This window comes from Rutilus rutilus, assembly GCF_951802725.1.
Source record: "Rutilus rutilus genome assembly, chromosome: 14".
NCBI lineage: Eukaryota > Metazoa > Chordata > Actinopteri > Cypriniformes > Leuciscidae > Rutilus > Rutilus rutilus.
Window position 1 is genome coordinate 31,565,658 of NC_140219.1, and position 12,963 is coordinate 31,578,620.

General features: G+C 43.7%; 1 protein-coding gene across 1 annotated transcript; it reads left to right on the plus strand.

The window, feature by feature from the left end:
* Positions 1-114: 114 nt before the first annotated feature.
* LOC311303474 (E3 ubiquitin-protein ligase TRIM35-like) lies at positions 115-12,126 on the plus strand. The gene is made up of 6 exons (XM_084429985.1): positions 115-709; positions 5,882-5,977; positions 6,089-6,319; positions 6,437-6,459; positions 6,541-6,647; positions 10,377-12,126. The coding sequence occupies exons 1-6, from the start codon at positions 314-316 to the stop codon at positions 10,916-10,918; spliced, it is 1,395 nt and encodes a 464-aa protein (XP_084286111.1). The 5' UTR covers positions 115-313; the 3' UTR covers positions 10,919-12,126.
* The last annotated feature ends 837 nt before the right edge of the window (positions 12,127-12,963 follow it).

Consider the following 12,963-nt stretch of genomic DNA (forward strand, 5'->3'; position numbering starts at 1 on the left):
TATTAAGTTCATTAGTCCAGAGTTTGCTTGAAAGCACAAATAAAATAATACGAGTATCCAGTAAGTCTTCAGAAACTCCACCCTTTTACAAAACCTACCAGGAAGTGACTAGTCTTTATTTCTATCTTTCATTTTTACTGAAAGCTAAAACGAGTTGTGAAGAACAGAAAAGGACACATTATATTTGGATTGTTGTGTATTTCTGAATGAACCCAGATTAGATTTCGATTGTAATGGTGATTTACTTTTCAAACCAACGTTCAAAAAGTGAAAGTAAATTGTAGATCATTGGATCTTTTTTCAAGACGAGGAAATGGATTCAAAATCTGTGGAAGAGCTTTCTTGTCCTGTTTGCTATGAAATCTTCAAGACTCCTGTTTTTCTGTCCTGTTGTCACAGTATTTGTAAAGAGTGTCTACAACAGTTCTGGAAAACTAAGGAGACTCAGGAGTGTCCTGTCTGCAGGAGAAGATCCTCAAATGACCATCCTCCAGTTAATCTTGTGTTAAAAAACTTGTGTGATTCATTGATAAAGGAGAGAAATGAGAAACGTTCATCAGGATCTGAGGAGATCTGCAGTTTACACAGTGAGAAACTCAAACTCTTCTGTCTGGAGGACAAACAGCCTGTGTGTTTAGTGTGCAGAGACTCAGAGAAACACACCAATCACACATTCAGACCCATCAGTGAAGTGCTTTCATCTTACAAGGTAAGACAAATATCTCTCATTTCATATGCTGAATACAGTGCTAAACATAAACAGTTCCCTTTCGATTCGGTTCACTTCGACATTGCGTTTGCTAACGCTTACTCCAAATACTACTGAAGCCTTTGTAACATATTCGTTGTTATGGGAAGAAGGAGGCGAACATTTAAAGACTTTAATAAATAAATAAACACAAAATGAAAGTAAAGACAGCAGCCCCTCAAAGTTAACTGCCACCACACATAATAAAACAAAATATCAAATAAAACAGTCCAGGGGTCTCATTTATAAAACTGTGCGTAGGAACCTTACTAAAAGTGTACGTGCGCCCGAAAGCCAAAAATGGCGTACGCAAAAAAATATTCAGACTTATAAAAGCGTGCGTACGCCAGAACCTGCGCAGAATTCACTTTATAAATCCCAGTCAGCGGAAGATTGTGCGCACATGCGTCTCCACCCGAAATAACCATATATGGAGCTTACAACGCCTAGTTTTACTATGCAGATCCTCATCTACATATCATTTGCATATGATTATTCATCCACGTGATAACTTAAACGTTATCACGTGGATGAATAATCATATGCAAATGATATAAACGGTACAAGAAACATTACATTAATACAAATCAAGTAGTTGTCTATCCTTGCCTTGTTTTTGAATAGCCTACATAAATCAAATAGTGTAAAATACATTTCAGAGAAAGTTTTTTTTTTTAATAAGCAATTATCTCTGTGGTTAAAACATTAAAGCACGCCAGTGCTCAAAAGTGTTCAAAAACAATCGCATCCACAACAAATATTTCTAATGATTGAATTTAAAAAAAAAATTAACTTAAGTAATGATTTCATGTTTAAGTGTTTAACTCCATTAATTTGAATGGCATATTTAATATAAATGTTTATATCAGAAGTATTTTATTTATTTAAACTGTTATTTGCGTCAGTTTCACTAAACGGCTCAACGCGCTCGCTGCCGCGGACATTTAAGAAGGAATGGATATTTGCTTCAAGTGACAGGCTTGGTGATTGATATTGTATTTGTATAATCTTTCTGTATATGTTTAATTTTCTTTAGATTTTCTGTATAAAAGTGACCAAAAATACATTTAACTCCAGCTCACCATCGGTGTCGCCAAAGTGCTCCATCTCCAAAACGTTCGTACGCATGGGTCAGAGTTTGCGTGCAGGTGCGCAAATTTTCCCCTCAAGTTTTTCTTTATAAATCCCACCTTTTGCGCAGGAACTGGCGTACGCATGTTTTCAGCCCCGTTTTGTGCGTACGCAAGCTTTATAAATGAGGCCCCAGGCCTGGTCCTCTCTCATCCTTCACGATCGTCGCTCCTCCTTTTATGCCTCCACTCCTCCATGAGAGATACAAGACCGGTGCGGTGCGCAGGTGTCACTCATCAGCAATCCCACCACTGGCCTTGCGCCGTTCTCGGCCTCGACCTTGTCCTGCTCACCACAGCCTCATTTAATCACTGCAGTAACTCTGTCCAATGGTGTTCAAGCATGCAAAATATGTGGGGCTTCCTTCTCTATAAGGCGGCGATTGGAAGTCATTCATTCTGAATCTTTTCCTTCAGCCAACCTTCTTCAAGAAGCCTATCATCAAAGGGCAAATTCCAAATGGCGTTTTTGCACCCTTGAAGGGCTTCGGGCCATTTGTAGGGGTGCTCCAAACGAAAGTGAACAACTGGTTCCCTTCACAAAGGGCTCTTCCACAAGGCCATTATAGCGAAGGGTACATGCGATGATCACTTCAAGGAAGTAAGTTTATCATTTATGGTCATGTGACCCAGCAGAAACTCATGATTCAAGCTAGATGAGTTCGAGATAACTTACAAACAGAGCAATTCAAGTTTCATACATTTTTGTCATGTTATGTTTAAATAAGTTTTAAATAAGCTGTCCCTTCTGCTGCTGCTCGGTGCAAGCATGAACCGGTGGTGAGACCAAGATAGCCGTGGCCGAAGCATCGTCATGGCTTGAAGAGTCAGAGAGGAAGAGTCTCTCAGGAGAGGAAAGCTGCACCCAGAGCCGAAGACGAGCTTCTGAAGAATCTGGACGTGGTCAGAAACGGAGAAGTCGTGGCAAAAACACTGTCTGGAGCTCTGTGCTGTACAGCTAGCGCTCGTGTGCTTTCTCCCAGACATTCTCCACCGTCACTTTCTCTTCAGGACAATACGACAGTGGTAACATTTATAAATCACCAAGGGGGTGTGAGCTTGCGGCCTCTGCTGCGGCTAGGGAAGGACCTTCTTCTGTGGACAGATCAACACCTCCTCTCCATTCAGGCTTGATTGCGGACATGCAATCAAGGGGCGGGGTGATCCACGGAGAGTGGAGACTACACCCTTTGACTGTCAATATGATTTGGAGTGCAGTCAGAAGGGTAGAGGTGGATCTCTTTGCATCCACGGAGAACACTCACTGCCCGCTGTTTAATTTGTTGACACAAGGGAGCAAGAAAGCTGAGGAAGCCTCCTCAACAACCTCTGTAGTCCCATTTAGCCACTTGTTAGCAACAGCCTTTTTCAAGATACGTAACAGCTTAAAAAATAAATAAATCACAAGTGGGGTAATACTGATGTATTTTATGTCGTAGAATAAAACCTGAAAGTGTCTTGAACTTGTGTTCACCACAGACCTAATTTCAGGCATTTAAACAAAATCCCATTCAAAAAATACATTGACTCCGGGACGATGGAACCGGAAGTGCCAAAATGCAACTCGCTTCCGCGTTTAGGCCTACAAAGTGTTGTCATATGTCCACCACTCTATTGCCACGCTCGTTTCGATCTGTGCGTGAAACTTGACATACTTAGTCGAGCCAGGATCCCTTGCTGTAACACAGCGTGATTTTATATGTTCCCCATAAGCGTTAGCAAAGAGATGCTTATGGGGACCTAACTCAGGATCTTACAATGCCAAGTTGCTTCAGTTAAGATTCTGAATGAATGACGTCCAAGCGCACTGTGTGCAGAATTATTAGGCAAGTGAGTATTATGACCATATCATAATTTGTATGCATTTTTTCCAACTCCAAGCTGTATAAACTTGAATGCTTATTGGATTTAAGCATATCAGGTGATGTGTATGTGCGTAATGAGGGAGGGTGTGGTCTAAGGAGATCAACACCCTATATCAAGGTGTGCATAATTATTAGGCAGCTTCTTTTCCTCAGGCAAAATGTGCCAAAAAAGAGATTTAACTGACTCTGAAAAGTAAAAAAAAAATTTAATAAGTCTTTCAGAGGGATGCAGCACTCTTTAACATTGCTAAGATATTGGGGCGTGACCACAGACCCATCAGAACCATTTTGTTGCAAATAGTCAACAGAGTCGCAATAAACGTGTGGAGAAAAATAAAGCAAATTAACTGCCAAAGATTTGAGAAGAATCAAACGTGAAGCTACAGGAACCCATTATCCTCCAGTGCTGTCATATTCCAGAACTGCAATCTACCTGGAGTGCCCAGAAGTACGAGGTGTTCAGTGCTCAGAGACATGGCCAAGGTAAGGAAGGCTGAAACCTGACCACCACTGAACAAGAAACATAAGTTGAAACGTCAAGACTGGGCCAGGAAGTATCTAAAGACAGATTTTTTTAATGGTTTTATGGACTGATGAGATGAGTGAGTCTTGACGGACCAGATGTCGACCCAGACGACAGCAAGGTGGAGGTGGGGTATACTGGTATGGGCTGCTATTATTAAAGATGAGCTAGTTGGACCTTTTCGGGTTGAAGATGAACTCAAAATTAACTCCCAAACCTACTGCCAGTTTTCAGAAGATACTTCTTCAAGCAGTGGTACAAGAAAGTCTGTATCCTTTAAGAAGATCATGATTTTTATGCAGGACAATGCTCATCGCATGCATCAATGTACTAGCCAGTAAATGCCTTAAAAATGATAGAATAATGACATGGCCCCCTTCCTCACCTGATCTAAACCCTATTGAGAAGTTGTGGGTCCTTCTTGAACGGGAGATGTACGGTGAAGGAAAACGATACACCTCTCTGAACAGTGTATGAGAGGCTGTGGTGGCTGCTGCACAAAAAGTTGATCATCAACAGATCAAGAAACTGACAGACTCCATGAATGGAAGGCTTATAACTGTTATTGAAAAGAAGGGTGGCTATATTGGTCAATATTTTCTTTTCTTTTTTTAAATGTCAGAAATGTTTATCTGTAAATTTAGTTGTTTGTTTATTATTCTCATTTTAACAGATGAAAATAAAGTGAGATGGGAAATTGTTCATTTTTCTGCATAATAATTCTGCACACTAATTAGTTGCCCCGTAATTATGCACACATATATTGTCGTAAGAAAGCCAAAACCTCACTTTTACTTCCTTAAATATTCAGGTTTGAGGTTTATTAACATTTTGGTTTGGCTGAGAGCACTGTGGTTGTTCAATAATAAAATTAATCCTCAAAAATACAACTTGCCTAATAATTGTGCACACAGTGTAGAGAGGGAAGCCCTTCATATTTTGCGTGCTATCACGAGTTAGGCTATATATAATTAGATAGAGTAAAGGATATGCATATTTTGCGTGCTGTCCGAGGGGAATTTGTCCTGAACCCAGAGTGCTCCCCCATCCCAGGTTTGGGATAGCACTAGTAAGTGAGGAGATGGGGTGGTGGAGTGATGCTGGAAAACTGTCATAGAATAGTGGTAAAAACTGCTGTATATGACTTCTGATGTTAATTGAATTGACTGCATGAGCTCCTCCCATGACAATTAGGTTAATTATCTGAATGTGCTTCTCCCGAACTTTGTTAGTAAAACATAATTTAAAAAAAAACTTTTTTTTCCATTGATAATATGTGATTTATTACAAGACACACCAAAAAGTGATTGATACTAGCATTATTTCACTTTCTGTATTTGTATTTGCACAACCACTAATTTATAAATGCATGGATATAATATTTAAGAATTGGCCATTGCAAAAACCATATTTGTTTACTGAAAACAATGATTTCTTGATGTTCATCCTTTCCAAAAAAAAAAAAAAAAATTTATCTCCTGCCATTTTCTGGCACAAATGCTTCCATGAGAATGACCCATTCAACATATAAATAATATAACAATAAAAACATCCAAACAATGTTTAAACCTCTTAGAGCTGCATAAGTTTCACAGATTTTCATCTTAACCTGTAGGAGGAATTTAATACAGCACTGACGTCCTTACAAAACCAGCTCAAACATGGAGAAGAAATGAAAGAAGAGTGTGATGAAACAATTGAACACATCAAGGTGAGGATATAAAGAGTTAATACTCAACATTCACACACAGAGTTTATTATTGACATTAGTGGAGTGTGTGTTCATACAGCGCTGACTGAAGTGAATGTGATTTGATTTCAGTCTCAAGCTGAGCACACAGAGCGTCAGATTAAAGAAGAGTTTGAGAAGCTTCATCAGTTTCTCAGAGACGAAGAAGAAGCTACAATCACTGCACTGAGAGAGGAAGAGGAGCAGAAGAAGCAGAGGATGAAGGAGAAGCTGGAGGAGATGAACACACACATCTCAGCTCTTTCACACACAATCAGAGACATGGAGGAGATGATGAAAGACAATGACGTCTCGTTTCTAAAGGTGACAAATCAATCTGGCTTCATTCTCTGTGCAGAAAACAACTTGTATAGAGAGACTCACTGACACTGAGAGTGTTTGATAAGATATTAAAATGTTTTCAAACTCTATATTTTCCAGAACTATATAGTCACGATGGAAAGGTAAGTGAGCTGCTCGTATCTCTTCTCTCAGTGGATCTGAACTCAAATTCACTGCAGTTCTGACTCCTGAATGTTCCTCAGAGTCCAGATCTCACGGATGAGTTCTGGAGCTTTGATTCATGTGTCGCGTTATCTGGGTAACCTGCCGTTTAGAGTCTGGAAGAAGATGCTGGAAACTGTCCAACACAGTGAGTCTCAGCAGATTTGACACCAGTGCAGAAGATAGTTCATATATAAACACACACAACATCAACATTTGATAGAAATATATTTAATAATCACATAATTACAAAGTGAATCTGAACTGTATTTCAGAAAATCATCAGATCATTGAGCGAACTCATAATGAAAAGTCCATTCCTCATGATCTATGTTTATGTATTAGGATACAATAGTGTTTATTCCATCCATCCATCTTCTACCGCTTATCCGGGGCCGGGTCGCGGGGGCAGCAGTCTAAGCAGGGATGCCCAGACTTCCCTCTCCCTAGACACTTCCTCCAGCTCTGCCGGGGGGACACCGAGGCGTTCCCAGGCCAGCCGGGAGACATAGTCTCTCCAGCGTGTCCTAGGTCTTCCCCGGGGTCTCCTCCCGGTGGGACATGCCCGGAACACCTTCCCGGGAAGGCGTCCAGGAGGCATCCGGAAAAGATGCCCGAGCCACCTCAACTGACCCCTCTCGATGTGGAGGAGCAGCGGCTCTACTCTGAGCTCCTCCCGAGTGACCGAGCTCTTCACCCTATCTCTAAGGGATCGCCCAGCCACCCTGCGGAGAAAGCTCATTTCGGCCGCTTGTATCCGGGATCTTGTCCTTTCGGTCATGACCCACAGCTCATGACCATAGGTGAGAGTAGGAACGTAGATTGACTGGTAAATTGAGAGCTTCGCCTTGCGGCTCAGCTCCTTCTTCACCACGACAGACCGGTACAGGGACCGCATTACTGCAGAAGCTGCACCGATCCGCCTGTCAATCTCCCGTTCCATCCTTCCCTCACTCGTGAACAAGACCCCAAGATACTTAAACTCCTCCACTTGAGGCAGGAGCTCTCCACCAACCTGAAGCGGGCAAACCACCCTTTTCCGACTGAGAACCATGGCCTCGGATTTGGAGGTGCAGATTTTCATCCCAGCCGCTTCACACTCGGCTGCAAACCGTCCCAGTGCATGCTGGAGGTCCTGGCTTGATGAGGCCAACACGACAACATCATCCGCAAAGAGCAGAGATGAAATCGTGTGGTCCCCAAACCTGACCCCCTCTGGCCCCTGGCTGCGCCTAGAAATTCTGTCCATAAAAATTATGAACAGATCCGGCGACAAAGGGCAGCCCTGCCGGAGTCCAACACGCACCGGGAACAAGTCTGACTTACTGCTGGCAATACGTACCAAGCTCCTGCTCCGGTCGTACTGGGACCGGATAGCCCTTAGCAAAGGGCCCCGGACCCCATACTCCCGGAGCACCCTCCACAGGCCGCTGCGAGGGACACAGTCGAATGCCTTCTCCAAATCCACAAAGCACATGTGGATTGGTTGGGCAAACTCCCATGAGCCCTCCAGCACCCTGTAGAGGGTATAGAGCTGGTCCAGTGTTCCACGACCGGGACGAAAACCACACTGTTCCTCCTGAATCCGAGGTTCTACTATCGGTCGGATTCTCCTCTCCAGTACCCTGGCATAGACTTTCCCAGGGAGGCTGAGAAGTGTGATCCCCCTATAGTTGGAGCACACCCTCCGATCCCCCTTCTTGAAAAGAGGGACCACCACCCCGGTCTGCCAGTCCAAAGGTACTGTCCCCGACCGCCACGCGATGTTGCAGAGGCGTGTCAGCCAAGACAGCCCCACAACATCCAGAGACTTGAGGTACTCAGGGCGGATCTCATCCACCCCCGGTGCCTTGCCACCGAGGAGTTTCTTGACTACCTCGGTGACTTCAGCTTGAGTGATGGACGAGTCCGCCTCCGAGCCCTCAGCCTCTGCTTCCTCAATGGAAGACGTGACGGCGGGATTGAGGTCCTCGAAGTATTCCTTCCACCGTCCGGCGATATCCCCAGTCGAGGTCAACAGCTGCCCACCTCCACTGTAAACAGCGTTGGTAGGGCACTGCTTCCCCCTCCTGAGGCGCCGGACGGTTTGCCAGAATCTCTTCGAGGCCGACCGATAGTCCTTCTCCATGGCCTCACCGAACTCCTCCCAGGCCCGAGTTTTTGCCTCCACAACCACCCGGGCTGCAGTCCGCTTGGCCCGTCGGTACCCATCAGCTGCCTCAGGAGTCCCACAAGCCAGCCAGGCCCGATAGGACTCCTTCTTCAGCTTGACGGCATCCCTTACTTCCGGTGTCCACCACCGGGTTCGGGGATTGCCGCCTCGACAGGCACCGGAGACCTTACGGCCACAGCTCCGAGTGGCCGCGTTGACAATGGAGGTGGAGAACATGGTCCACTCGGACTCAATATCTCCAGACTCCCTCGGGATCTGGTCGAAGCTCTGCCGGAGGTGGGAGTTGAAGATCTCTCTGACAGGAGATTCCCTCACAGTACGTTTGGGTCTGCCGAGTCTGTCCAGCTTCCTCCCCCGCCATCGGATCCAACTCACCACCAGGTGGTGATCAGTTGACAGCTCCGCCCCTCTCTTCACCCGAGTGTCCAAGACATACGGCCGGAGGTCGGATGAAACGACCACAAAGTCGATCATCGACCTCCGGCCTAGGGTGTCCTGGTGCCATGTGCACTGATGGACACCCTTATGCTTGAACATGGTGTTCGTTATGGACAAGCTGTAACTAGCACAGAAGTCCAATAACAGAACACCACTCGGGTTCAGATCAGGGGGGCCGTTCCTCCCAATCACGCCCCTCCAGGTGTCACTGTCGCTGCCCACGTGGGCGTTGAAGTCCCCCAGTAGAACGATGGAGTCCCCAGTCGGAGCACTTTCCAGCACCCTTCCCAGAGACTCCAAGAAGGCCGGGTACTCTGCACTGCCGTTCGGCCCGTAAGCACAAACGACAGTGAGAGACCTATCCCCGACCCAAAGGCGTAGGGAAGCGACCCTCTCGTTCACCGGGGTGAACTCCAACACATGGCGGCTGAGCTGGGGGGCTATAAGCAAACCCACACCAGCCCGCCGCCTCTCACCATGGGCAACTCCAGAGTGGTGAAGAGTCCATCCTCTCTCGAGGAGTGTGGTTCCAGAGCCCAAGCCGTGCGTAGAGGTGATCCCAACTATCTCTAGTCGGAATCTCTGAACCTCACGCACAACCTCAGGCTCCTTCCCCGCCAGAGAGGTGACATTCCATGTCCCATGAGCTAGATTCCACGTCCAGGGATCGGGTTGTCTAGGCCCCCGCCTTCGACTGCCACCCGATCCACTTAGCACCGGCCCCTTACGGTCCCTCCTGTAGGTGGTGGGTCCACGGGAGGGTGGCCCCACGTCGCTCCTTCGGGCTGAGCCTGGCCGGACCCCATGGGGGGAGGCCCGACCACCAGGCGCTCGCATACGAGCCCCAACCCCGGGCCTGGCTCCAGGGTGGGGCCCCGGCTGCGCCATACCGGGCGACGTCACGGTCCTCATTTTTTTTGTCATCATAAGGGTTTTTGTACCGCTCTTAGTCTGACCCGTCGCCTAGGACCTGTTTGCCTTGGGAGACCCTACCAGGGGCATATAGCCCCAGACAACATAGCTCCTAGGTTCATTCGGGTACTCAAACCCCTCCACCACGGTAAGGTGGCAGTTCAAGGAGGGGTTTAACACAATAGTGTTTATTGAATACTGATATTAAACTTGAAGCCTCAATCCATTCTGACAGTAACTGAGAGACTATTGTTATGATTTATGAATTCTTTCAACAAAGTCTTTATTTGTTTTACATTTACATTTCTAATACATCATATTTCATCCTCTAATCTGATGTTATTCTCTCTGCAGCTCCGTTGACTCTGGATCCAAACACAGCAGCTCCTTGGCTCACACTCTCTGCTGATCTGACCAGTGTGTCGGACAGTGATGTTGATAGAACACTTCCTGATAATCCAGAGAGGTTTGACTGGTATCCATGTGTCCTGGGATCTGAGGGCTTTAACTCAGGAACACACTGCTGGGATGTGGAGGTTGGAGACAATACATGCTGGAGTCTTGGAATAACAACAGCATCAAACCAAAGGAAGGGAGAGGATTTCTTTGACTCTAATGTCTGGCGTGTGGATCACTGGAACAGCAAATACAGCTCAGAATCCCCAGAGCAACCCGCCACTGTCTTAACTGTTAAACAGAAGCTTCAGCGTGTGAGAGTTCAGCTGGACTATGACAGAGGAACAGTGTCATTCTCTGATCCTGTAACTAACACACATTTACTCACATTCACATCCACCTTCAACGACACAGTCTTTCCATTCTTATATAATAACTGCACAACTCCTCTGAGGATCTTACCAGTTAAACTGTTTATTACAGCAGAAAACCACAGTTAAATCTGATTCTGCTTCTAGATTAATTCAGTTTTGTAAATTATACTTCAATAACAACACTGTAATCAAAGGGTCTCATTGATCAATCACAGTTAAATGTAAAACATATAGCCAACTTAACACTTGTGTGTCCTTAAGGAATTTTTTTTGTCTTTTTTAAATAATTTTTCCTGTGTTAATGGCAACTTCCTAAATTTTGGCACAAGTGTTTATTTTTATTGCAATTTTCTTATTTCATTCTCATCTTTTTCTTTCATGAATCAATTTTACACTAGTAACACAAAATATTTACACTCAGGACCTTATGGACAAAAATATCCCCATTGAAAACTACATTTATTTATTTTTAATCACAGGGCCATTTAACAAACAAACATTTAACATTTGTATTCTGTTGGTAAAGATATACAATTTTAATTTGAACTTTTTCACAAGATGGCGCCATTTTCTCAGGTTTGGCCTATAAAGAAAATACTCGCTTTATTCATGTTTTCTTCTTCTGCGTATTTGCATATCAATTGGATAAATTACGCAGCTATAAACCGTGTGGATGTCAGTGTGGTTTGTATGCATGTACTAGAAAAATGGTGTGTGTGTAATATTTGATAGAGAACATTTCTACTGTACTGCAAATCAGACATTTTTGTCCTCTAAAGACCTCAGAGTAACTTTATAAACTGAAGCATAAGGGTTAAAAATCTGATTTCTGTATTTTTGTTTATGTTGTTTCTGTATTTCTCTGTTATTATTATTATTATAATAAATGTGATAATTAAGTAACCATTAAATAACTCATAAAATAATGAAAGTATGTTTAAATCCACGTTTACAATATGTAAGACAACATAAAGTGTGACACATTTTAGTCATGGACCCTTTTCAGATTTCCGGGTTTCTCAGAAGCAGAAGTCGTCATATTTGGGGAAACTTCTGTAGCGGTGAATGAGAGACTACATTAAATATATCTTTTGTGTTTCCACTTGCTCAAATGGCAAAAGAAAAACTCCACAATAGAGTTTTAACAACTTTCCTTGTTTCCTTTTACAGAAATAACTTTTTAAGGACTACAACACACGGCTATGACACTGTTGTCTTTTTAGATCTGCTTTACAGCAGAATTGATTTTTGTTTGATCATTGATCATTATTTCCTGTTTATCACTGTAAAGCTGCTTTGAAACAATCTGTATTGTATAAAGAGTGATATAAATAAAGGTGATTTGACTTAAAGTTGCAATGAAAAGGAAATAAGTGACGGATCTTTTCTTACATATTGTGACGCACATCCAAGTGTAACAGATTATCAGAAATGTAGGGCAGGTTCATCAGTTGTTGACTGGATGTTGAGATGTGGATGTTGCACTCAAAAATGAATCTGAGCTTACAGTCGATTGTAGAGTTTAAGGAGAATAAATGATTGGATTAAATATCACAAGGATGAAATAAAAAAAAATCGTTCACAATAAGATCTGCACTTTTTCAAAATAAATTTAATTTCATTCCAAATGCTTGGAAATTTCACTTTCATTTTTTACTTTTGATAAGTAAACAGTAATCTCGTGTCAATAATCATTGATAACAATAATCTCGTGTCAATTTAATTTAACAGAAATAAAAGTAAAATCAGTCGTTGATCAACGTGTGAGAAAATAAATCAACACATGAAGAGAAACTCCTTAAACCATCCGATATTCTCATCCTTGCTTGGGCGTCATATACTGACGCTTTTGACATTTCGTCTACATCGAACGCACATGGCACCCTTTAGACGAAATGTCATAAGCGTCAATATGACACGCACATAGCTTTGTTCGTTTATGGGTAGGTTTAGGTCTGGGGTAGGGTTAGGGTTAGACCGCTAGGAGGCGCCTTCTGGCCCATATCTATCTGCGTCTAATATTGACGCTAAAGGGTGCCATGTGCGTTCGATGTAGACGAAATGTCATAAGCGTCAATATGACACGTGTGACTGTTGCTTTTCTTATTCGACCCGGTTTGTCCCACCCTTCATTAGCACACACATACACTCGAAATGTAGATGACAGCCGA